Source organism: Lepidochelys olivacea (genome assembly GCF_965140295.1).
Source record: "Lepidochelys olivacea isolate rLepOli2 genome assembly, chromosome: 6".
Classification (NCBI taxonomy): domain Eukaryota; kingdom Metazoa; phylum Chordata; order Testudines; family Cheloniidae; genus Lepidochelys; species Lepidochelys olivacea.
In genome coordinates this window covers 85,771,293-85,793,464 of record NC_140416.1, presented here as the reverse complement: position 1 = coordinate 85,793,464, position 22,172 = coordinate 85,771,293, and the positions used below count along the sequence as shown (strand labels likewise).

Here is a 22,172-nt window from a genome sequence, read left to right as displayed (position 1 = left end):
GCAGGGGAGCAGAGACCACCTCATACCCAAAGTCAGATGGCAGGGTCTAAGCTAATGCTTCCAGCTTTGTTTGATCTGTTTGCAAGAGTTTGCAAGGCCCTTCCGGCATTAGCACTGCTCAGATTAGAGGGAGGAGAGGCCTGTCTGTTCGCACTGCCTCCAGCAGGCCTCAGAAGGTACCACTGCTGTAGAGCATAACTGCAGCAGTTTCTTCTTCACCTCAGTCTCCAGTTTCTCCCACGCAGTGGCTCATACAGGCTTCAGGTCAGGGAAGGACAAGAGTAATTTGCATCTGCACCAGGACTTCTCTCCTGGTTTTGGTGCACCCAATGGTTAGGATGCAGGACAAGAGTGACAATATGCTTTTTAGATCTATATATAGGCCCTAGAACCTGCTGCAACACCACCCAATCACAAGGGGAAGAGAGGGCATTCAAAAGGCAGGATGGATTAATTCTGGCAAAGAAGAATCAGACAGCTTTTAGAGATCTATCAGGAAAAAGAGAAGCGTTATAGAAAAATTCATCCCTTAAGATATGAGGAGGGGTGTGTGTGAAATTAACCATGATGCTCAAATGGCTGTGATAGTGAACTGCATTTTAAAAAGTTTGTACTCAACAAAATCAGGGAGGAATTTTTTTAAAAAAAATAAAGCAACTAAGGGGAAATCTGAACATATACCAGTCAGCTGGTCCCTTTGACATGCACCCTAGGGCATGATCAGAATTAACTATTGAAGATATTGAGCCATCCACAAATTTTTTTTCCCCAACTCAGGTCATGAAAAGTTGGGGAAGTATCAGAGGATTAGAGAGAAGTAAATTCCTCAGCCAGGGGCAGGAGTGAGCATGACAGTTACTAGCATAGAGATTTAGAGTAAAATTTTCAAGAGCACCTTGGTCCCATTTTCAAAGACATTGCTGAAATCAAGACTGAGGCGATTTGAAAATTTTACCCCTAACTTCTATCTCTAGGAAAATAATGGAACAAATATTGAATGTCCCGACTGTCACAGCTGTACTCAACCATGCAGAGACCTCCCTCACTCTCTTGCCTAGACCATGGTCTCCACTGTGGTGGGGAAAGCAAGAGCTAGGCACCCAATGTTCCCTGTTGCAGGAAAGTGGGTGGGAGTAAGCCACTCCCCAACAAGGGGCTCAGTAACTTATTCCTTCAGCACAAGGAGAGATGTGGGAGGAACAGTCACTCCTGACTCACAGTTCATTCCCTGCAACTTGGGCAGCGTGAATGTGTTGCCTCCTACTTTGAGTTGGCCCTTAACATCTAGTAGGTAGAGCCACAAACAACAAGAAGCAACATGAGGTGTAAAAAACACACAAAAAATGAGTTCCAAACATTAATTTGTGGCTGAAGGAAGTCAGTGGATTGAATGCATCTGCAGTTTAATAAAGCCCTTGAGAACGGAGAGTTGCAAAATATTAATTCGTTTTAGCTGCCCATGCCCATGCTTTTGTTAGCACATGGAATGGCATTCGAGCAGGTCAACCCTCTCATTTAATTCCTTCCCAAGACTCACTTCCACAGCAATGCCTACAAGAAACTAACCAGCTATTAGTGGCTAGATAGCCAGGGATAGTTTACATAATAGAAGTGAAAAATAGAATGGCACTAAGAGGAAGTATTCCAGACACCCCATGTTTTTCTTGCCTACTATATCACCTTCGCCTCCCCACAATCCAGCTGGTTTTAACTCAGCTCTTTGGGGCAGGGTTCACATCTTCCTATGTGCTCATAAAGCAACTAGCACATTTCTGGCACTGCATTTTACTCAAGTGGTAAAGCAGAGAACTCCTCACATACCAATTAAAACACAAGTGCCGAGAAACACCAAGTGCCCCAAGAAATACCCAAAATAATATGGTTACTAATCCATATGTCTGCTTACTTTTATCTCACCTGTACACTTCTAAAAACAGAGAGGAAGTTAACAAACACTTATCTGAGATTTCACTGCCCAGATGTGCCCCATGAGTTATTGGAAGATGATATATCTGTTGAGAAGATAAACAGGCTATTTCTAAAGTACCTCATGGCAAAGGCCCCAGCCCTGATGAACACACTATTGATTTTAAACAATTCTTTAACAAAAATGCTGGTTCCCAATTAACTGATACCTGAAACTGCTCCATATGCCCTGGCAGTTTACCTCCAACTGTGTGTGCAGCCATGACCTGCATTCGTTTGTGCCTTAGATTGGCCTATTTTATCCTTCAATAAGAGCATAAAATCATCCAAGTTTTAGGAAGCAGGAAGAATTTCTCTCTGGTCTGGTCTTTACCAATCACATGGTACTTACACAGGCAAGAGATGATGTCATAATATTAATATTCCTTAAGGTAGCATATTTCTGAATAAATTCCATCCCTAGATTCCAGAAAGGCCATTGATTGCATTGAGTGGTCAGTCCTCATTTCTAGCCTTGAGTGATAAGATCTGGGCCAAAATTCCTTACTTTGGTAAGGTAATTGTACCAGACCTCAACAGCCATGATCTTTAACAATAGTTATGAGTCCAAAAACTTGGCCTTCAAGAAATTAAATGTGTTCTCACTGTCGTTTTCTTTTATTATGGCTCCCCTAGCTGAAAAGGATTCATTCCAGCAACTGTATTTCCAGGGGGGGAAAAAAATCAGGGATAACAATCACCTCCCAGGTTCTGTGTTTCACCTCCTAAGGGGTCCCCTGTTGCCCATTCTCATGGGCTCCAACTCAGTTAGACATTGGAACATTAGAATTAGGTACTGGAGTCTGTGTAGCCAAAGATTCTTTAGACCTTTTCAAGTTGAATTATCCTCCTTTAGTCCTGCACTTTAGAAAACTGTCTTGCATAACTAGAATATACTTAACCTCTATTTTCCTGAATAAACACTATTAGTATGAACTCCTGTCTCCATCCCCTTGCGATTAATTACCTTCTCCCAATTCTTCCAGGCCCAATCTCAGTTAAACGTCTTTTAACAACTGCAGGGTGATATTAAAATGTATTTTGACAGATAAAATCTTTATAATTCTGTATCCAAAAAAAAAAAGTCCATCGGTGGTTTGGAGTTTCACAACTTAACTGTTTAGCAGCACTGTTGGATCCATTATCAGAATGGTGCATATACTGCCTATGCCCTTCCAAACAGCACTGGATCCCTATAGAACCACAAATCCTAGATACCCCATTTGAATATCTCTCTTTTCCTACACAGTCTAATTTTTACCTGCTCACATATAATTACATTGTTTACTCACCATACAAAGGTTATACTGACTAGAGTTGCCAGAATTCTTAAATACTTTCCATTCCCTTCTCCCCTCTGTAATAATTGATCATTTCCCCTAGAAGATTATCCTACTCTCCATCCAAAAAAAAGACAGACATGGCCTTACTAGATGTACTCAATTTCTTTATATGACTGGTCAGATATATTCCTCTGATCAGTAAGCAACAGTGTAATTACACCTATATATCATTATTTCAATAATCCCATACTTGGACTTTTACAGGGCAATAGCACTTTGAATGCAAGAGGCTTACCAAGCTTGGAAAATATAACATTTTAGATAACCAGAATTTAAATGTATCTAAGAGACCAGGTTCTGCCCTCTTAAGTAGTATATAGGTAGAGTTGGATATTAGATTCCTGCAGACAGAGTGACTATATTTTGTGGAAGAGGCCAGATTCTTAATGCATCTCTTACGTTACCATTGCTGGGAGTAGAGTCTCCCAGCCTGGGTAGACAGACTTGCACGAGAGGGGCTTAAGCTAGTGTGCTAAAAATAGCAGTGTGGACATTCTGGCTCAGGCTGGAGCTTGGGCTTTGAAGCCCAGGAGATCAGGTGGGCTCGAGACCCTGAGCTAGAACATCCACACTGCTACATTCAGTGCACTAGCTGAAGCCCTGATAGTGCAAATCTACCTGCCTATGCTGGGAGTCTTGCTTCCAGCTGCAGTGTAGACACCCTGTATGTACTAAACATGTGCATGCACAGTAGCAGCCTGCTTAGCCCCATACAGAGTGCCCTCAATTTATTTTGATAAAGGTCACTTCAATTCTGCGGTCGGCTCTTTCAAACATGTGTGATGGGATTACACATTAATCCCAATATTTTGTGAAATGGTCACAATGCAAGTTACTAGAAGATGAGAGAAAGAACCTGCTAGCAAAACTAGTTCCTCGGTTTCCTTTTGATAAAGGAGACTTTTGAATGCTGCCCAGTGAGGAAATCCTCATGTTCTTTCTATGAGGATCTGCTTCAGAAAAGCATGGGAGAATCCCTGCAATGAGGAAACTTGCTGTCCTAAAGAATTAATATCCATATTAGCTCATTGCCTGGGCACCTGGGAATATTTATACTGAGTCCACTATAATGTATCAAAACCAGGAACTTCAGTATTTGATACCTGTTAAGAACACATGGTGCTTTGCGACAGGTATTGCTTGTGTGAAAAGTTCTTACACACCACTCTATTTCAGTTTTTCCATTTACTTCTGTATGTATTTTAATATTGGTCTCTGCTTGTGACCTCCAAAAACTAAACCCATACATGAAAACAAAGGGTAGTAATGAATGGCAATATGCAAGATGGGTCCAGTGGGAATGTGCAGGGGTTGGCATTAGGAGTCAGTCTTATATAACTTCTTTATTAATGATCTAGACGAGGGAGTGAACAGCATGTTAATGAAATTCACAGATGGTACTAAATTGGGAGGAGCTGCAAATCCCACAAGGACAGAGAAATATAGAGGGCCCTGGAAAGATTAGAAACATGGGCAGGGAATAAGGAGAGATTCAGTTTAGGAAAAAATATAGCTAATATGTTAAGTGGAAAAATAATTTGAAACCAAAAATACTGAATGGAAGAGGGAAACCTGGGAAGCAGGAATGTCCAAAGGAGACTTCGGAGCGGTAGCGGACAGCCACCAGACAGACAGAGTTTGCAATGTGATGTGGAATCAAAACCAGGCCAACACTAGTTTGGAGAGAGATGTGCAGAAAGACTCGGGAAGATAGCGGTCCCTCACTATACAGCACTGGTGTAAACTCATTTGGTATATTCCAGTAGGCTCTTGATCCCCTGTTACTAGAAAGGCTGACAAATTGGAGGGAGTTCAGAGAAGAGCAACCAATTGATTAAGGGGTTGGAGAGACTGATTTATGAGGGATGATTTAAAAAAAGATATTATAGCTTGGATAAGCAATGATGAAAGGTTGGAGAGTTGAGGTTGGAGGGGAGAGGAGAACAGGTTAACAGTCTACCACTATTTAAAGGGTGTAAATCAAAGGCTGGTGAGAGAGAGAGAGAGAGATCATTCAGGCTGGTACAAAAGAGAGTAACTGGAAAGTTTAAAAAGGTGATATTGAGGTTAAATATCAAGGAGCACTTTCAAGCATTAGCATCATCCTCCCGATATGTGGGGAGGCTGACAACACAAAACAGCAGCCAGGGAAACACTAGAAAATATACAATAAGGAGCAATCCTGTACTGGCTGCTTGGAGACAGCTTGCTCTTTTCCTTCAGTATCTCTCAGAAGTCTCTTATGTGATTCTGTGATCTCTGTCCTGGCATGAGATGCTCATGTTCCCCACACAATAGTGCCATGAAAAGCTACTGTTTCCCATACCATCCCAGTTTCACTAACGATCACTTCCCCTGTGATACAGGTGCTGATGCTTATTACGCCCATCTATAGCTCCCACTTAGATGGGTCTAGCCCAGATCCAGTTGAGTAGGCAGATCACAACAATGACAAGTTGCGGCACAGAAGTTGCCAAACAGTTTCTCACTGGCTAGTGACAGAGTAAAATATAAATAGCAATTCGGTGAAAGAAAATTGTTAAGCGCTATTCAGCTACTACATGAGACAGACAAAAACATTGGCTCACACCACCACAAAAGTGACCCAGATGTTGACATTACACATGCAACCTTGACCTGCAGCACGTGAAGATATTGGTCAATCCCAGCCTGACATGATTTGTAAATGGTGTCTCTACATTTCAATAGTCTGGTTTTGTCCATGGCGAAGGTTCCTTCCCAGACAGACAAAGGGTAAAGGCCTATCTGTGGGAAATCAAAGAATAGACTTTCTAATCGGGCTCCAGATGATGAATGCAAGCAATGTTTACCTCCCCACAGGCCTTACACCCTGATTCACAGAGAGATGACATCCCAGAAAGCCAGAGGTATCTAACTGGCTGTCCATCTAATTCTTTCTTGATAGAAGCATCAAGACCTACCCATCACAGTGAAATCCCAACGTGGAATACAAGGAATAAGAGACCTTATTCTAGCCATTCCTATTTCAGGTAAGGAGCCAATTATTTATATCTCAGGCCTGCTGGAAATCAGTGCTTAGGATACCAGTGGTGAGGTCACCAGGAGTCATGCCAGCACAATAGAAGGATTGGGATCTGGTTTTATCAATATGGTATGTTTGATCAGCGTTTGGTGGGGGAAGATTTGTGTTGCAAAGAAAAAAAATGAAGCTGTTTGGGTTTGGGAAACTCTCCATTCCTCCCTCTCCTGTCACTCCTCGCTCCGCCACCTCCCAGTATATACCTCAGTAATTTACAGCATCAGCACTATATCCTTAAGAGTTCTCTAAGGTTCTTGTGAGCCCATGGAACAGGCAGTCCACCAGTGCTGAAGAAATAGCTGGATAATGATGTGTTGGTCCCCTGGGTGCAGGGAAGAGGCACTGAAAGAGGCACAGACTGAAAGAGCAGATCTGAGTGAGGGGGGCAATTGAAGGAATGAGTGGGGACAGTAAGAAAACGTGCAGTTTAGTGTGGCACAAAGTGGAACCCAGGCCAAGCCCTTCAGAGAAACCGAGCTGCATCAGCTAGAGAAGCACCTACCACAGGTATGCAGGGGAATAAGGCCAAGTTTCAACCCTGCAAGCCCAGAAGCTTCATTCTGTATCAGCACACGCAGTGAAGCCAAAGGGCTCCATACTTTCCTGCTCTGTTCCTGCGCTTTGTGCAGGAACCGGGAGCAGGGGGCAGAGGTGGCTTTAAGCTACCTTTGTGATCCCCACATTCCCAGGCTGTCAGGGTCCTACACTGCCTCGGACAGTTGCAGCAGTCATAAGGATTCTCTAGCTTCTGTTTTGGCCTCAACGCCCCCTATGGGCCATCTGCCAGCCCAGAATAGCCAGAGAACAGCATTCTCCAACCATGCCCCCTCCCTCCCCACCCTGACATGCCCTACGCCAAAGGCTGTGCTAGGCATAGACACACACAGAGCTGTTCTGGCAGTTCAGTGCCATCCAGGGAATCCCCATCTAACAGGGATATAATGCCGGAGGGAAATAAGAAGGCGGGGGTGCAATGGAAAATCAGCCCCAAAGGTTTTGCTGGGAAGCCACAAGTCTCTGTTTTGAGAGTTCGACAGAGAACATAAAAGGCACATGCCTTATTTAGAAACTCATCCATACCAGAGTTCATAATACCATCTTTTCCAGGGCTACACTAGGCAATCTGATGCACCCTCAGACAATGAGATCTAGCCCTCCTGTGGGCCTCCAGGAGAACAGAGACTGGCTGTTCCCCATGTCAATGCTTCAATTTGTAGTGGGTTGGGATCAGGGATTTCTCAGTTCAAGGACCTGGTCTCTATGGAGTTTCCTCTTTAACCACGTCCACACAGACCCTTGGGAGCTGCAAGGCATGGCTATCCAGGTCATTTTGACCATTTTGGACTCTTGCAGTACAGCAGCTCCTCATTTTGGGGTTATTTTTCTATTCTGCCTATTGTAAAATATATCCATTATCCTGGGCACCTTGTGGCAGGTGCTATGGAAGTTAATAGAACAAAAACACACACAAAACCAGTACAATACAGTATAGTACACACACACAAACACACTAACACCAGCACACAGTGCAACCACACCCACAAAACACTACACCCACAAAGACATACCACACACATACACCAAACAGATGTTTGCAAAGAAGCACAGAAAATATGACTGCCTAGAGGTTTTGGTTACAAGGGGTGGAGTTTTATTCAGTGTGATGTGACCATTTCTGTGCTGGAAGCTGCCGTGTCCTCTCCTTAGGGAGAGAGCAAACGCTGCTTGGGAAGGGAGGGATGAGAGGGCTGCTCTAAGGGCCCAGAGAGGTATGATTACCTGTATCCTGTCTTCAGGCAGTTCCGTTTTCATGGCCAGCATCTCTCTGGCATAGACATCGGGATAGTGGGCCTCATTAAAGGCCTTTTCCAGCTCCTCCAGTTGGTAGGATGTGAAGATTGTCCTGAGGGGAGTAAAACTCATTGATCAGAATATAGAGAAAGCTGAACAGTCACAGAGACAGAGAAACAGGGAAAGGAAAATCTCAGAAACTGGATAACGTATGTAGATTGTGTTTTACTGTTTTTCTATGGACAGAAGGTCAAGCCCTTGGCTGAGAGAAAGCCCAGAAAGTGCCAGGACATGGTGTTCTTATACAGTCACAAGTCACCTTCCTTTTCAGCCACTTCCTCCTCTAGGCAGCCTCTCCTCCAGTTTCTCTCCCCCCACAGGATGACCATAATCTCTAGATTAGATCTCAGACATTATTTCCTTCCAAAAGACATTGAAGTGTCTCTTTTTCCCCTCAAAGAGGACCCCACTTCCTGATTTATGGGCACTATGGTCCCCTTTATGTTTGCCACACAGACACTCCAGAAGATTGCACTGAGGCACCCACAAGAAGTGACATTGTTCTCAGCATCTCACCTCTCCCAAGTCTCTCCTGGTTTACAAACAAACCATTCCCCCTCAGCAAGTCCCCAAAGTTTTGTCACAGCCCTCACTACTTTCACCAGCCAGTTCCTCACCCCATGCATGCAACCTCCAACCATGAACCCAGTGCCAATTCCCTTGCTCAACTTCTACACAGGAACCCAGAAAAAAAAATCATCTCCCATTAGCGGATCCCTCCCTTCCTCTGATTTGCATTACCCCATTACCCATCGTTGGAAATCCTTCCTGACTGCCCTGAATGATCAATTGTCCCAGCTTGCATCTGTATGCCCAGTTCTCAGCTTGGGATGGGTGGATTAAAAAGATAGCAGCAGCTGGGAGCTGAGAAAGATGAAAGCACAACTCTAGGGGAATGCAAAGAGATTCTAGCAATGGGGAAGTAAGGTACCAAGACCTTCTTCACCTCCCTGGTATCAGAAATCCTCCCTGAACCTCAGGCTATCCAAACCCTTTGAAACTCCAATTTCTAAGCAGGGTCAGCCTACACAGCAGTCAGCATTCTAATGGGTGGGTTTTTTTTAAACCTGACTTGCATTTCAAGTAAACAATCAAACCATAGGACCGGAGATACAGTGCCCGAAAGTTTTTTTTTTTAATGTTTCACTAAAATTAGAGAATTTCAAAAGATCCTGCACCTTCCCAATAGCACAAACAGAAACACAGGCTCAAAATGACCTTTCAATGTTCGTAAACCTAAGGATTCCACCAGATCAACATTAACAACAAGAGGGGCTTGTGAATGCAAGGGACCCAGTCTGCAATCAGATCTTTATTTAAACTCACTCCTAAATCTGTTCTGTGTTCAGGAGGATTCTGCTCCTGCTCTTGTAGAATCATGGACACTAGGATGAAAAAAGACCTATTAGCTCATCCAGTTTCTCTCTTCTGGACCCAGTGCAGGATTATTTCTTATTGTACATTCTCTAGTTTTTAAATGCCTCACGTTTGGGGTGTCTACCATCATCAGGAGATGATGCCACAGCCCAGTGCAGCTCACTGGCTGAATATATATCCTGAAATTCATCCTATATTTTCCCTTTTTAAAAATCTGATTAGTCCAAGCCCTTTTTACCACAATACATAATCCCTCCTCCAGTTGTCACTTAGCCCAGATACAGCAGACAGATTTGGCAGTTTTAAGCTTTTCTTATTTTAAAAAAAAAAACTAAACATGAAAAGTTTGTTACTATGCAAAATTGAAAATTATAAATAAATCCAAATCCTGTTTCCAGTATCCTGATCCATCTCTAGTCCTGATCCAATTGTGATCCTTACTCCAGTCCTAATTGAGATCTCACCCATTCTTGAGCCCAATCTAGTTCACAAAGGAAACGAGTCCATATTTACTCTGGGGGTAACCATAGAATTGTTTGACTTGAAAGTATGTCACATAGGTCACTAGTCAATCCCCCTGGATTGGGGTGGGACCTCTAGCAGGGAATCTAACCCATCCTGGGATATTTAGTCTCTTCCTGCACAGCATCCTGGCTAGGCTTTCACTAGGATATCTTTTAATCCACCCATCCTGAATTGTGGTAAGATTGATTTAATTATCCCTAAACCATCCCTGATAGATGGCCATCCCACCTCCTTTTGTCCTGACTATCGCTGGCCATGGCAATCCCAGAATCGAGCTAGGTACTTTTAGCCATCACTGTAGCGTCTAATGTTTATGTGGCTCAGTGATTTTTAGCTGTGTTTTACAGATGGGTAATAGAGGCACAGGGAGGCAAAATATCAGTCTTATGGCAGAGCTGGGAAACGAAATCTCAAAGCTGTGACACAAGTGCCTTACCAAACAAGTCATCTTCCCTCATCTACCTTAGCAGCTTGTTCTACCTCTTGTTAAAGATCTTCAATACTTTATTAATAATGAATAAGTGATTGATAGAAACTGCTATTTGCCTAATACATTATGCTAAAATTGCTCTACTGCATTGCAGAGTCCAGTTTTAATAACCCGACTACTCCCATTTCTAGTGGCCCTGGATAAATGGCTTGTCACTTTAGGAAATATTTTAAAACTATTGATGTCTCTGGGGCCCACACACCTAAAAATTGTAGGCATCTTTTGAGTTAAGTAGTAGCCTGGTTTCAAGGTTCCAAGATCCAGAGCCGTTGGGAATAAATCCCCCAGGGTAGCTTTTCAAAATAAAACAAACAAGCTTTTTATTATGACGAAGTTACAATAAAACTTTAACATACTATATTGTAGATTACTTATTCAGGATCAGATTAATATTCAAAGAACCTGGCTAAAGATTCTGGCTTGCTGGCTGGGGAGCCCTCCTCCTAATCCACTAGCAAAGATGACCAAATTTCTTAATACTTATCCTCTCTTTTTGGCACTTCTCTTGTTTATGTACTTGGTGTGAAAGCTTTCCTATTAGGACAATCCATATTTTACTATATCATAATTGTATAGGTGGAAGGGTCACTTATTTCCAATAACGTGCAGTACAAAGTCTCACTGCCAACAATAAAAAGAACAATTTGTGTTCTGTTTAAGATGCAGACCCTTCACTAGAACATTAACTAAACAGGTCAGGGGATCTCTAGGAAGCCAGCATTTTGTCATAAGATAAATCTCTTTATTAATTTCCTCCCAAACCATCTAATTCTTGGGCACAACCACCACATGTGAAAATATGTCCCCAGTTCCCTGCAACCCTTGCAACAGAGTGCCTCTCTAGTAGCAAATATATGATGGATCTTAACTGAAGTCAAATGCCATCTGTGGGTAATTTTCTTGCGATTCATAATCAAACCCCAAATCCTGCTTCCTTTGATTGGGGAGCAAAAAGCAGACCGTTCCCTTCAGATAGATTCCTCCCTCCTGTGCCCTTTGTCAGACCTGAGCCCCTGTTCCTATGGGCTGAATTAGCTCTTATGTGAAGGTGCGTGGACCTATACAGAGGAGGGGGAGGGAGAGGGGAGTGGAATAGAGGTGGAAGGTAGGGTTAGACCCAGTTTGGATCCTGGGCTGGCTACTAGGGATTGCCGATCTCATTAATTCATGTTTATTTATATTTTTAATCAAACGTCCTTTTATTTGAAACCCATCAATGGTACAGCAAATCCATGCAACCAGGCAGTCCTACCGCCGTTACCCTCATCCTTCCTCCCTAGCCCCTTCAATCGCCTGTTACACCGAATTCGTGCATTTTGTCTCAAGGCAGGCCCCGGCGCAGCAGCTGGATCCAAATGAGCGCGAGGTTCTGCATGCCCAGACCCAACTGCACCACCGGGGCCCGAGGCTGGAAAATCTTTGGGGCAGGGGCTGCGCCATCCCGTGCCTCTGTGCAGTGCCCCCGCACGACAGGGCCTGGGGGATAGAAATAATAAATAAGGCTCCGAGAGGCCTAAAGGTACTAGCCAAGGTTGGGGCAGGTTCTGCTGTTGGGGGCGGGCGGGCAGGCGAGCCCACAAGGTGCGGGGGGCTCCAGGGTAGCCCTGCGGGGTCTCGCTCGGTGGGGAGCTGAGCAGGCGGGGAGGGGGGCAGCGGGCTGCTCTCCTACCTGTGCCGTCTCTTCTTGCGTTTCTTGCTCTGGTTTAAGGAGGATTTGGACATTTTCCTGTCGCTGGAGGAAACATCCTCGGAGTCTGGGAAGAGAAACGCGGCACAGACTGAGGACGGGCTCGGGGACTCGCCTCTCCCAGCTCCGCAGAGGCCCCCAGCGCTGGCGCCCCCTCCCCGGGCCGGGCCGGAGGCTCCCTGCCCGGCGCGGGGTGCCAGGGGCTGGCACGGCCCTTGCTTTGCATCTCCCTGGGGTTTCGCTTTATTTTTCGTTGGTTCAGCGGGGATTTCGTTGCGATCCCGCCGCGGCAGCCCCCGGGTCGGCCGGACTCGGCAGTGCCCTCCTGGAGCCCCTGTCCCGGGGCGCGGCGGGGGAAGTCTCGGAGCTCGGCCCCCTTTTGCTCCGAGGGGCCGGTTCTTTGCGCGCCTGTGCCCCGATTGCACCCAGTTTCGTTGGTTTTTAATTCCTGGCGGCATTTAAAACAAAACCCCCGAGAGGGCGGGAAATCCCCGCGCTGTGCCCGCTCCCCCAGGACCCCGCCGCAGGGGTAACTCGGGCTCCGGGGGATAATCCGCCCTGCTCACCCGGGAGGCGCCGGCCGATTTCCGGCGTGGCTCGGGGCGCATCCCGGAGCCGCCCGGCGGCTCCTTCCCTGTATTCGCCGCCCCGGGTGGTTGTTCGTTCCCCCGGGCCGGGGGTCGTTCCGGCAGCTCGGGATCTCCCTTCCCCGCCCAGGAGCCGCTGGTGCAGGGCGCCGGGACTCGCATTTCGATACAATCGGTTCTGCCATGGGGCGGGGACAGTCTCGGGCTCTCCCGAGGGGCGGCGGGATGGGATCGGCCCCCTCGGCCCGCTGGGCATTTGCTATGCGGACCGGGCGTTACAGGCGGGCGGGCGGGCGGCGCTGTGCGGCCCCGCCGGGCAGGGGTGGGTGTGTGTGGGGGGGGAATTATTATGATATTTACTAACTTTCCCCCGGGCAGCTGCGGGTGAAGCGCGCCCGGCCGGGGCCCGGGCTCCGGAGAAGGCGGCCGGGCGAATCCTGCCGTCTAGCAAACGGACGGCGAGGCACCCAATTCCCCGCAAACGAGTTAGAGGCTCCGGCGCCCCGGGGGTCGGCTCCCCTCCGGCTCCGGGAAGCCCCGGGGACGGCGCTCCCCATCCCCCGAGCCCCCCGCTGTGGCACCCGCCGGCCGGGGGTTTCCCATCGCGAACCCATCCTCCTGGCGCCCCAACGAATTTTCATAAAGCCCCCCAGGGGGCAGCCCGGGCTTCCCTGCCGCCCTGGCTCCAACTCCTCCGATGCGCGGGGAGAGAGGACCCGGCTATGCGGGGAGCCCCAGGGCGGCAGCCTGAGCCTACCTGAGCTGGCCGTCTGGCTGGTGTCCAGCTGTCCGGGGGCCCTGGCCAGGGGCTGCAGGTGGACGCTCTGGGGGTCGGACAGCACCTCCAGGAAGGTGGGCTGGGTGTAGAAGCTGGGGATGCTGCCTGCCCCCAGGAGCCCCATGCTCACGCCACCTACCCCGGCGGGGCTGAGCACTGAGCGGGCCGCCAGCAGGTGCCCGGCGGGCAGGGAGTCCAGGGCAGCCCGCGGGTGCGAGGGCGGCTCCTTGTTCAACCCCAGGATCTCCTGGATGCCGAAGCCGGTGCACCTGGGCGGGGTGGGCCCGGAGCTGGGCTTGGGCCCAGCGGCGGCCCCGGCCCCAGGCGCACTGGCCGCGCTGTCGGGTTTGGGTTTGCTGGGCAGGCTGTGGGCGAGCGCGTCCCCCGCTTTGCCCGTCATGCTGCGGCCGGCCGGTCCCTAGTGCCCGCTCCCGGGAATGCTCGGGAGCCCCCGGCTCAGGCCCCTTTTATCCGCCCAGCCTGGAGCCCAAGTGGGGTCAGAGCCGAGCAGCCAATCACAGGGGCCAGCCGCGATTAGGAATTCCAAAAAGCCGGCAGGCTCCAGCACAGGCAGCGGAGGGGCCAGGGGGAGGCGGCCTGGGACACGAGGTCCGGCGGGAGCCCGGGAGATGGGGGAACCCTGTGGAGGCAGCAAGGACCTGGGGGCCGCCTGGGATGGAGGGACCCTGGCAGGGCAGAGCGGGGAGATCGGGGCAGTGTCTGGGGGGAGCCCGGAGAGGGGCCCTGCCGATCAGCTGGGCCAGGTGTTATTACTGATGACAGCGCGGGTGCCCAGCGACCCCAGCCAGCTGCTGGCCCCCAGAACGTGGGGTCTGAACGGGGACTAGGTCTGACAGGTGGGTGCAGAAGGCAACAGCAGGAGGGGGAAGGCAAGGCAAGGCCAGGGCCAGCATGCTGTGGGCATTTGCCAAGTGCAGGCTTCGGAGCTGGTGTTTTAAATAAGCGAACGGAAAGCCCCCCAGCCACTGCTAGCGCCTTTGTTGGGGGGTGGGGGAACGATCAGAGGGCAGAAGCGGACCGAGGAGCAATGTGGGGGCAGCCCCTCACACAACCCCCGGGGAGGGGGCATTGCTGAGCCCACAGTGAAATTGTGCTGTGGGGAGGCTGCCAGGCTAGAAGGTGGGTGGAGGGGAGAGAAGGGTTGTTGTGGTGGGTTGGGAGTGCTTTAAGAAGGCATCAGAGTGAGCGGAAGTTGAAATGCCTGAGCACATCTCTCTGAGCCTGCCAAGGCCCAAGCAGGAGGGTTGTGTGTGTCACACCCCCAAGGGGAGAGACACACAAAGTGGTAGTGATGGGGGAAGCTGAAGAGGCTGTGGGATTCCTCCCAGCATAATTAGCCTTCTTAGTTGCATGATTATTTCTGAGGTAAACAGTTTAAACAACAAGAGTGAGGTGCTATCCAACTTGTATGGAACAGAGGTAAGGTAGGGACTGAAATGAGTTAGGTCAAGGGACACACGGTACAGCTGAGAGCACAGGAGATACAGACTACTCATTGCTCAGATAGCACCTCCCCACCCAGACCCAAAGAGGCGGGTAAGAAGTGCAGACAGAGGATGACCCACCCAACTTCTAAGCCTGGGGCTCCACAGGGACAGAGCCTGGGCAGCAGGCAAAGCACCTCCTTGGTGCTTGGGCTTCAATTTCAGAGAAGATGGCTTAATTCTCAAGCCTACACTTCATCCCATGCCTTTTAGGTATAACCTGTTTGTCATCCTGACGATCCCCTCCTTCTTGAAGTTTGTGCCCATCAAATATTGTTATGACCCCTCAAGTGTCAACAGTTGCAGTAGCACCTATAGGATGTGGGGTGTTTTCCAGCCACAATAGAAAACTGCCTTGGCAGTTATTGGGTGGAATGGCTCAGAGGTGAAACTTGGTACCCTGTTCTGCTTCCCCTCCCACAGGAATCCTTCCAAGGGGACTTGATGGGATTCCAATTACACTGAACTAGAAGGGACAGGGTGGAGTAGCCTGCTAGGTTCCTTTGTACTCTCTTCCACACAGATTATGGGTCACAGTACAAATGTTTTAGTGAGTCCCAGTCAGCACACAGGCCATTCTGCTTTGCAATACAACATTCTAGAGAACAGAAGGAAGACACATTTCAAGATAAAATTTGATCACACCTGATTTTGAGTTAATTGCATCCCAGCTTGAAGGTGTAAGAAAACAAAACTATCCAGTACTTTTACTAAAGAGGAACAGCACTTGAGAGATGGGGAGAAGTGAAGGTAGTTTTGTGGGAAGCAGAAAGGAAGTCCAAACATCTCCAAGAGGGAGCTGTATTTGAAGATTGGGACATGAAGAGAATTGGGCACCTTACTGTCCACCTCTTTTACATGGCCCCAGTGGCATGAGATGGTAAAAACAGCAAATGGAGACAGAGTAAGAGCCAGCCAAAGGCATGGTGAGGAATGTGGCCAACACTGGCTATTCCAAGCCAGCAGAGCAGCCTATAGCTTGTTTAATACTGGCCTAAATTAAAGCAGCCCCTGGGGCTGCTCTTACTTGGGCCAGCCAGGGTGCCAGAATTCAGTAGACAGAGGTAGCTTAAAGCCATCTTTACACCCTCCCCCCCCAGAGGAACCACTCAATCTGGCCTTAAAGTTTGAAATTGCTATGACTTAAGAGCAGCAGGATTCCTTGTGCAGTGGGGAGCAACTGTTTCCATCCTTGAGGCAAAGGCTAGTCTATTTTGTTATACTTAGATAAGAAAAGTGAGGTCAATTGCCTGCCAGCAATAGCTCTTTATAATGCTTTCCCTCCTTCCCCTCAGAATGCCTCCTAGTGCTCAAAGTTCCATTATACTTCAGTGTTTAGGGCTAAGTCCTGCTGGACCAGCCATCAATGTACTGATGGGGAGAAGGGAGAATGGGAGACTGTACAGAAAGCCCCTGTCCCTACCCAACACTCCCACGGAGAAGGCAGTTATAATGTGACAGCCTGAGCTCTCAGGGTCAGCTCCTGAGGGCTTCCAAGTGGCACACTTCTGTTCCCCAGTCTTGGAGTTGGCTTGGTCCTTGGTATATCTTGGCTCCCCTCCCTGGTGGAGTTCTGAGGCAGAACCTTAATGTTACACCGGTAGTCATAGTCACCTAGGGATCAGTCTGCTGGCTAAGAATCACCAGAGAGTACAACACTCTGGCCACACCACCTTGCCATGTAGAGGGACCAGGAGCAGACAGCATAGAGCTGTCGAGTCCTCTACACCAACGGAACTCCCAGCAAGGCAGCTAATTGGTTGTAAAAAGCCAGGCCTCAGAGTGCACAGGGTGATGGGGTTTTCTGGCATTACCAGCAGGCCTTAGTGCCCTGAAGTGAATGTGTGTGGCCATGCCCAGTCCTTCCCCTCACTCCCCCCACCCTGCTTCACAAGAGCGCTGAGAGGATCATGTGCTACACCTGTTGTAGCTATGTAGTAACTGCTGGTAGAGAGTATGTGCCTCTTTCCCCCTGAGGCATTATCCTTTCTCCTCACCTACACAGGCTCAACACTACTACGTGGGCAGTGTCCCTTCTCTTCCTACCCTCAGTAGAGCCCAGCTTTTTGTTAAATATCTCTGAGGTCTCAGATATTTACTCCAAGGTTTTGCTACAGGATCACTCTTTTCTTCCTGAAGAGTAGTACCACATTTGCCCATCTCCCTTAGCTCCTCCTGCCATTCTTCATCTTATTAGTCACATCATTTGAGAATAGGAAAATGGCTATCAACTTTGGGCTGAAATGGGAAGAATAGCTTCTCTTGCACATGGAGGAATTCCAATGACTAGGCTTTAGAGTGGTCCTCAATGGAGGAACATCTTCAGTGATTGCATTCCATTTATAGGATACCTCCCCTCCTGCTCGCCTCCCCCAAGCACAAAGACTTCTGTATGTTTAAGAAAATAGAACTGAATGCAATTTCTCAACAAGCAAGAGCCCATTTAAGCCAAAAGTTAGGGGCTCCCTCCACAACCCAGACACAAGACCAGAAGATTACAATATGCCTCATCCCTCCCCACAAACACATGAGATAGAACAAATAGAGACGCTAAATCTTCCTGTGTCTCACCCAGGAGGCCACATCCCTACCCTGGCATATATCCAGGGGACAACAGTCCAGAGTCATGGGCCCCAAAGGGTGTTCTACTCTGCCTTCTTGGGACTATGCCATAGGATTGCTAGCAGCTTCAACCCCAAACATCTGAACTAAGATAGGATATAAATCAACTCAACAGCCATTCAGCTAGACTAGTCCTATGTCATTCAAAGATTTATATTTTAACAGGCCTTGAAGCACCTCCAATGTCTGTGCTCAAGAGTGTCTTCAACTGTTTCCTGCACTGGCTGCAACCTACTGAGGCCCATCAGAGAAAGTCACTAGAAGATGCACATTTAAGCAACTCAGCCACAACCTTCCCCAACACAGGTTAGTTAGATCCAGAGTGTCAACCGCTGGTGTCTTAGCAGAGGTCAAGCCTTTGGCATGCTTCTGCTGGGCTCATGCTCTCCTCCAAAAAAAGGAGGCACTGACCATAGACAAATCCCATGAAAATGGAGTGGGATCTAAGCACCCTTAGGAGCCTGTCCTGGGGGAGAAACTCACCCTTAGCTAAGATGCATTTGAAACCATACTCCTAACATAAGAGATGCTGGTGCAGGTGGAGAACTTTGCACCTTCCTGAGTCAGCAGGTATAGCTGTACCCTAGGAGAGGACAAGGGGCATTTGCACCTTTAACCTTCCTTAAGGGTTCTACCAAGGGAGAATAGCTTCTATCTGCAGGTAAAGAATCTAGAGAAACCCTGCAGGCAATGGCTGTTAAGCAGTGCTGCCCAGATTCAGTGTGTTCAGACGTCTTTCTGTGACCCCTCAAGGCAACATTGCCAAGGTTTGGGGCATGCAATCTTCAGTCCCCCTTCTGGAACAACCCACAGCTGACTGTAATGCAACTAATTTCTCAGTGAAGATGGAAGTTGTTCACATCATTTAAACACTGAGCCTTCAGGGAAGAGAGTGTCCAAGTCTAGTTTATTAATAGCAATTTAGCCTTGGGCCAACGTGTAAAAAAACCAAAAAGTATTTCTACACAATTTAAAACTAAATCCAAAATTATAAAATGTTAGATTATAAATACAAATTAAAGAGACATCCACCATTATCCATATGTGATCCCAGTGCCACTTGCCTTTTCCTTATTTTAGCAGCTGACTGTGCCAACAGGGTAACCGCTCAGCTTACAGATCCATTGTCAGTAGGTCCTAACAAATATGCTATTTTCTGAAAGGTTGTAGAAAGAGGCATGCAGGACAAAGAGATGGAAAACCATTTTGACTTCAATACAAATTAAAATGTAATAATGGGGTAGGAGAACCATTGCATGTGCACCAGACTTCACCACTCTGAACGTCTCCACTGGAGAATTCTTTGCTAAGTCTATAACAAATCAGAGGTTTGCCTGTGCTCTAACCCTCTGCTAAGCCAGAGGCAACTGGGCTTTCTGAGCATGCAAGGCTCCTTCCCTGTCATTTCATTTCCCTGGATTAAACTGTTAGCCATGGGAAGACCCAGCAAGATTGTATCTTTAACTGGCAAGAATTCAGTGGCTGAGGACAGCCAGTTACCAGAGGTCTCCACTAAGCTTTCAAGATCCCATCCTGATGGATTAGCTTATTCTCAGGCTCTCCTGGAATTGTGTCAGATACAGAAGCCTCTAGAGACAAAAAAACACACACACATGCACACCCTTTTTCTGGTTGCAACACTGGATTGTATTTGGGTTGCTTTGACCTCCAACTGCACCAGCCAGTCATGTGACCATGAACTCCAGATAGTTACCAGACACCTGTTCTAGGGCCAAGGGCAGAACAACAAGAGAGATGGAGACAGAGACAATTCATTGTGGCTCAGGTTAGAAAACAGAATCCCCCTTTCTGGAGGAGGCTTCACTGCAGGAGTCTAGCTTAATCCACATGGACAAAGGTCTCTAGCTCCATTATGTCTATCCAGTCCTTCAAACAGATAGAATAAAAAGAACAAACCATTAAGGGTCATTTATTTGTCCATCACTGGCTTCTAGCATTCACAATCCCCCTCAGGCTCTTTCTTTTGAGGTTACACTTTTCCTTAAGATGTTCCATCTAAATAGGCTCAGCTTCACTTAATTTGCTCCTAGCTGGGGGGGCTTCCCTGAGCTTCCTCTGAAATTTGACTAGAAATTAGACTAGAAGTTAATCCCCAAAATGTCAAGCCATGAGTTGGCTCAGCTGAGCCTCTTGCCAGGGATGCCAGTGGGAAGGGGTGAGTGAAGGTTTTGGTGCTGCCCCAAGAGGGCCTCAAGGACCGATAGTCCCCATTACATACCTTTCCAGACCCAAATCTCAGAAGAGATCCACTCACAGCATAGGTAAAGCCCACAGATGCAACAATGTCCAAAAACTCTCTGGCAAACAAGCAAAAGTAATTATTGACTTGGCATTTTTAGTATAATTTTGAAGATTCCAAATATAGCCCACACTGGTTGACAGTGGGTCTTTATCCCCCTCAAGTGCTTGGTCTCCTACAGTTGCTATATTAACAAGTTTACTCCTTTAGCCAAAGTAATAGGTGCCAACGCTGTGAATACTGAAGGTCTTGGGTTCAAAGCCCATTGCTGACACAAGTGGGGTCATTGTAAAAACACAAAGGAGCTCATCTAGCCCAACAACAAAGTCCCTGGGATATGGAGGTGGATGGTAAACACATGTATTGGTAGCTAAATTGGCCCATGAGAATAATATCTGGTAGTTTCAAGCTGCTTGAAAGTTGGGCCAGAGATTTTTCATTCTCACCCTCCTCCAATCTCAGGATATGAGGAATTGATGGGAACAGAATAAGTGTGGGGGGTGCCAATACAGAAATTGAGTGGGCATTGGCATTCTTGCAAATAGCCACTGGAGGTGCTTTGTTTTTTCCTTTTGATTGCCTTTCCCCAAATACTTCATCACATCCTCTCATCAAGTTGCATCTCATTGGCTTTGTAATTATTCGCCTATAATGCCATCTTTCCCCCTCTTCTTCCCTTTCTATTTCTCCTTAGATACTTTGGGAACTCCCCAGTCTCCTGGCCTTGCCTCCATAACTAGGAAGATAACTCTGGATCCCTTCTATCATACTCTTTGTACATCTCTAGTGGTGACACCTATATTGTGCAAAGATCACCCCTTCAGTGGAGTTCCACAAGGCTCAGTTCTTGATTGTCTTCACATTTCTATGTACCTCCATCAGCTTCTCTCTGGCTTTTATTGAGCCATAATTTCTGTGCTGAGGATACTTGGCTATCCATAGTTTGACACCTTCTGTGATTCACCCTTGTACCCTGTCTTGACCAAATGGACATTTGGCTTCTTCTCTACTTCCTGCAGCTGAATATCTCAAGGACACAAGTGTTTCTCTTAGGGAAAGAGATCTCCTCAGGCCTAGCTCCATCTCCTCAAGTTTCCTAGACTCAAATCTTCCATTTCAGAATGAGGAGGGGGTGGATGAGGCATTTCTACAACAAGCAACAGAAATATCCAAGATACAAAACCTGGTAGCAATGGGAGACTTCAACTATCCAGATATCTGTTGGAAAAGTAACATGACAAAACCACAAAGTGTCCAATAAATTCTTGGAGTGTCCTGGGGACAACTTATTTCAAAGGGGGAATGAGGGAGAGTAACCAGGGATGCAGCTATTTTATACTTGATTCTGACTAAGAGTGAGGAATTGGTTGCAAATCTGAAGGTGGAAAGCAAGTTGGGTGAAAGTGATCATGAAATGATGGCTTCATGAAAGAGTGAGAACAGCAGAAAAAGGACAGTGAAATTCAAAAAAGCCAACTTTAACAAACTCAGAGAAGAGTTAGGTAAGTTCCAATGGGAAGAAAATTAAGAGGAAAAGGAATTCAGGAGAACTGGTAGTTTCTCAAAGACACAATTACAGCACAACAAACTATCCTGATGCAAAGAAAAGGTAGGAATAATAGTAAGAGGACAATACAACTGCATCAGGAGCTCTTTAATGACCTGAAAATCAAAAAGGAATCCTACAAAAAGTAGAAACATGGACAAATTGCTAAGGATGAGTATAAAAGAATAGCTCAAGCATGTAGGGATAAAATCAGAAAGGCTAAGGCACAAAATGAGTTACACCTAGAAAGGCAAATAAAAGGCAATAAGATGTTTTATAAATACATTAGAAGCAAGGAGAAAGACAAAGGAAAGAGTAGGTCCACTACTTAGCAGGGAAGGTGAGCTATTAATGACCACCACCAAAAAGGCTGAGATGTTTCATGCATATTTTGTTTCACTCTTGCCATAAAAGGTTAATTGTGACCAGATGTTTAACACAATTAATAACAACCAAGTGGAAGGAACACAAAGCAGAATAGGGAAAGAACAGGTTAAAGAATTGTAACAAGGTTCACTCACCACTATGGCACCTCCTGATGGCTGTCTTGGGAATTAGCTCAGTTTGCCAGTGCA

At 47.2% G+C, this 22,172-nt stretch overlaps 1 protein-coding gene across 2 annotated transcripts in view; it reads right to left on the bottom strand.

The window, feature by feature from the left end:
* VSX2 (visual system homeobox 2) overlaps positions 1 to 14,064 on the bottom strand; it is a gene marked incomplete at its 5' end in the record, with an annotated part of 44,506 nt that extends 30,442 nt beyond the window's left edge. For both annotated transcript variants that reach the window (XM_084629974.1, XM_084629975.1), the window contains 3 exons: positions 8,149 to 8,272; positions 12,282 to 12,366; positions 13,644 to 14,064. In XM_084629974.1, the coding sequence (XP_084486100.1) occupies positions 8,149 to 8,272; positions 12,282 to 12,366; positions 13,644 to 14,064 (630 nt within the window). The remainder of the gene's footprint in view (positions 1 to 8,148; positions 8,273 to 12,281; positions 12,367 to 13,643) is intronic.
* Between the last annotated feature and the right edge of the window lie 8,108 nt (positions 14,065 to 22,172).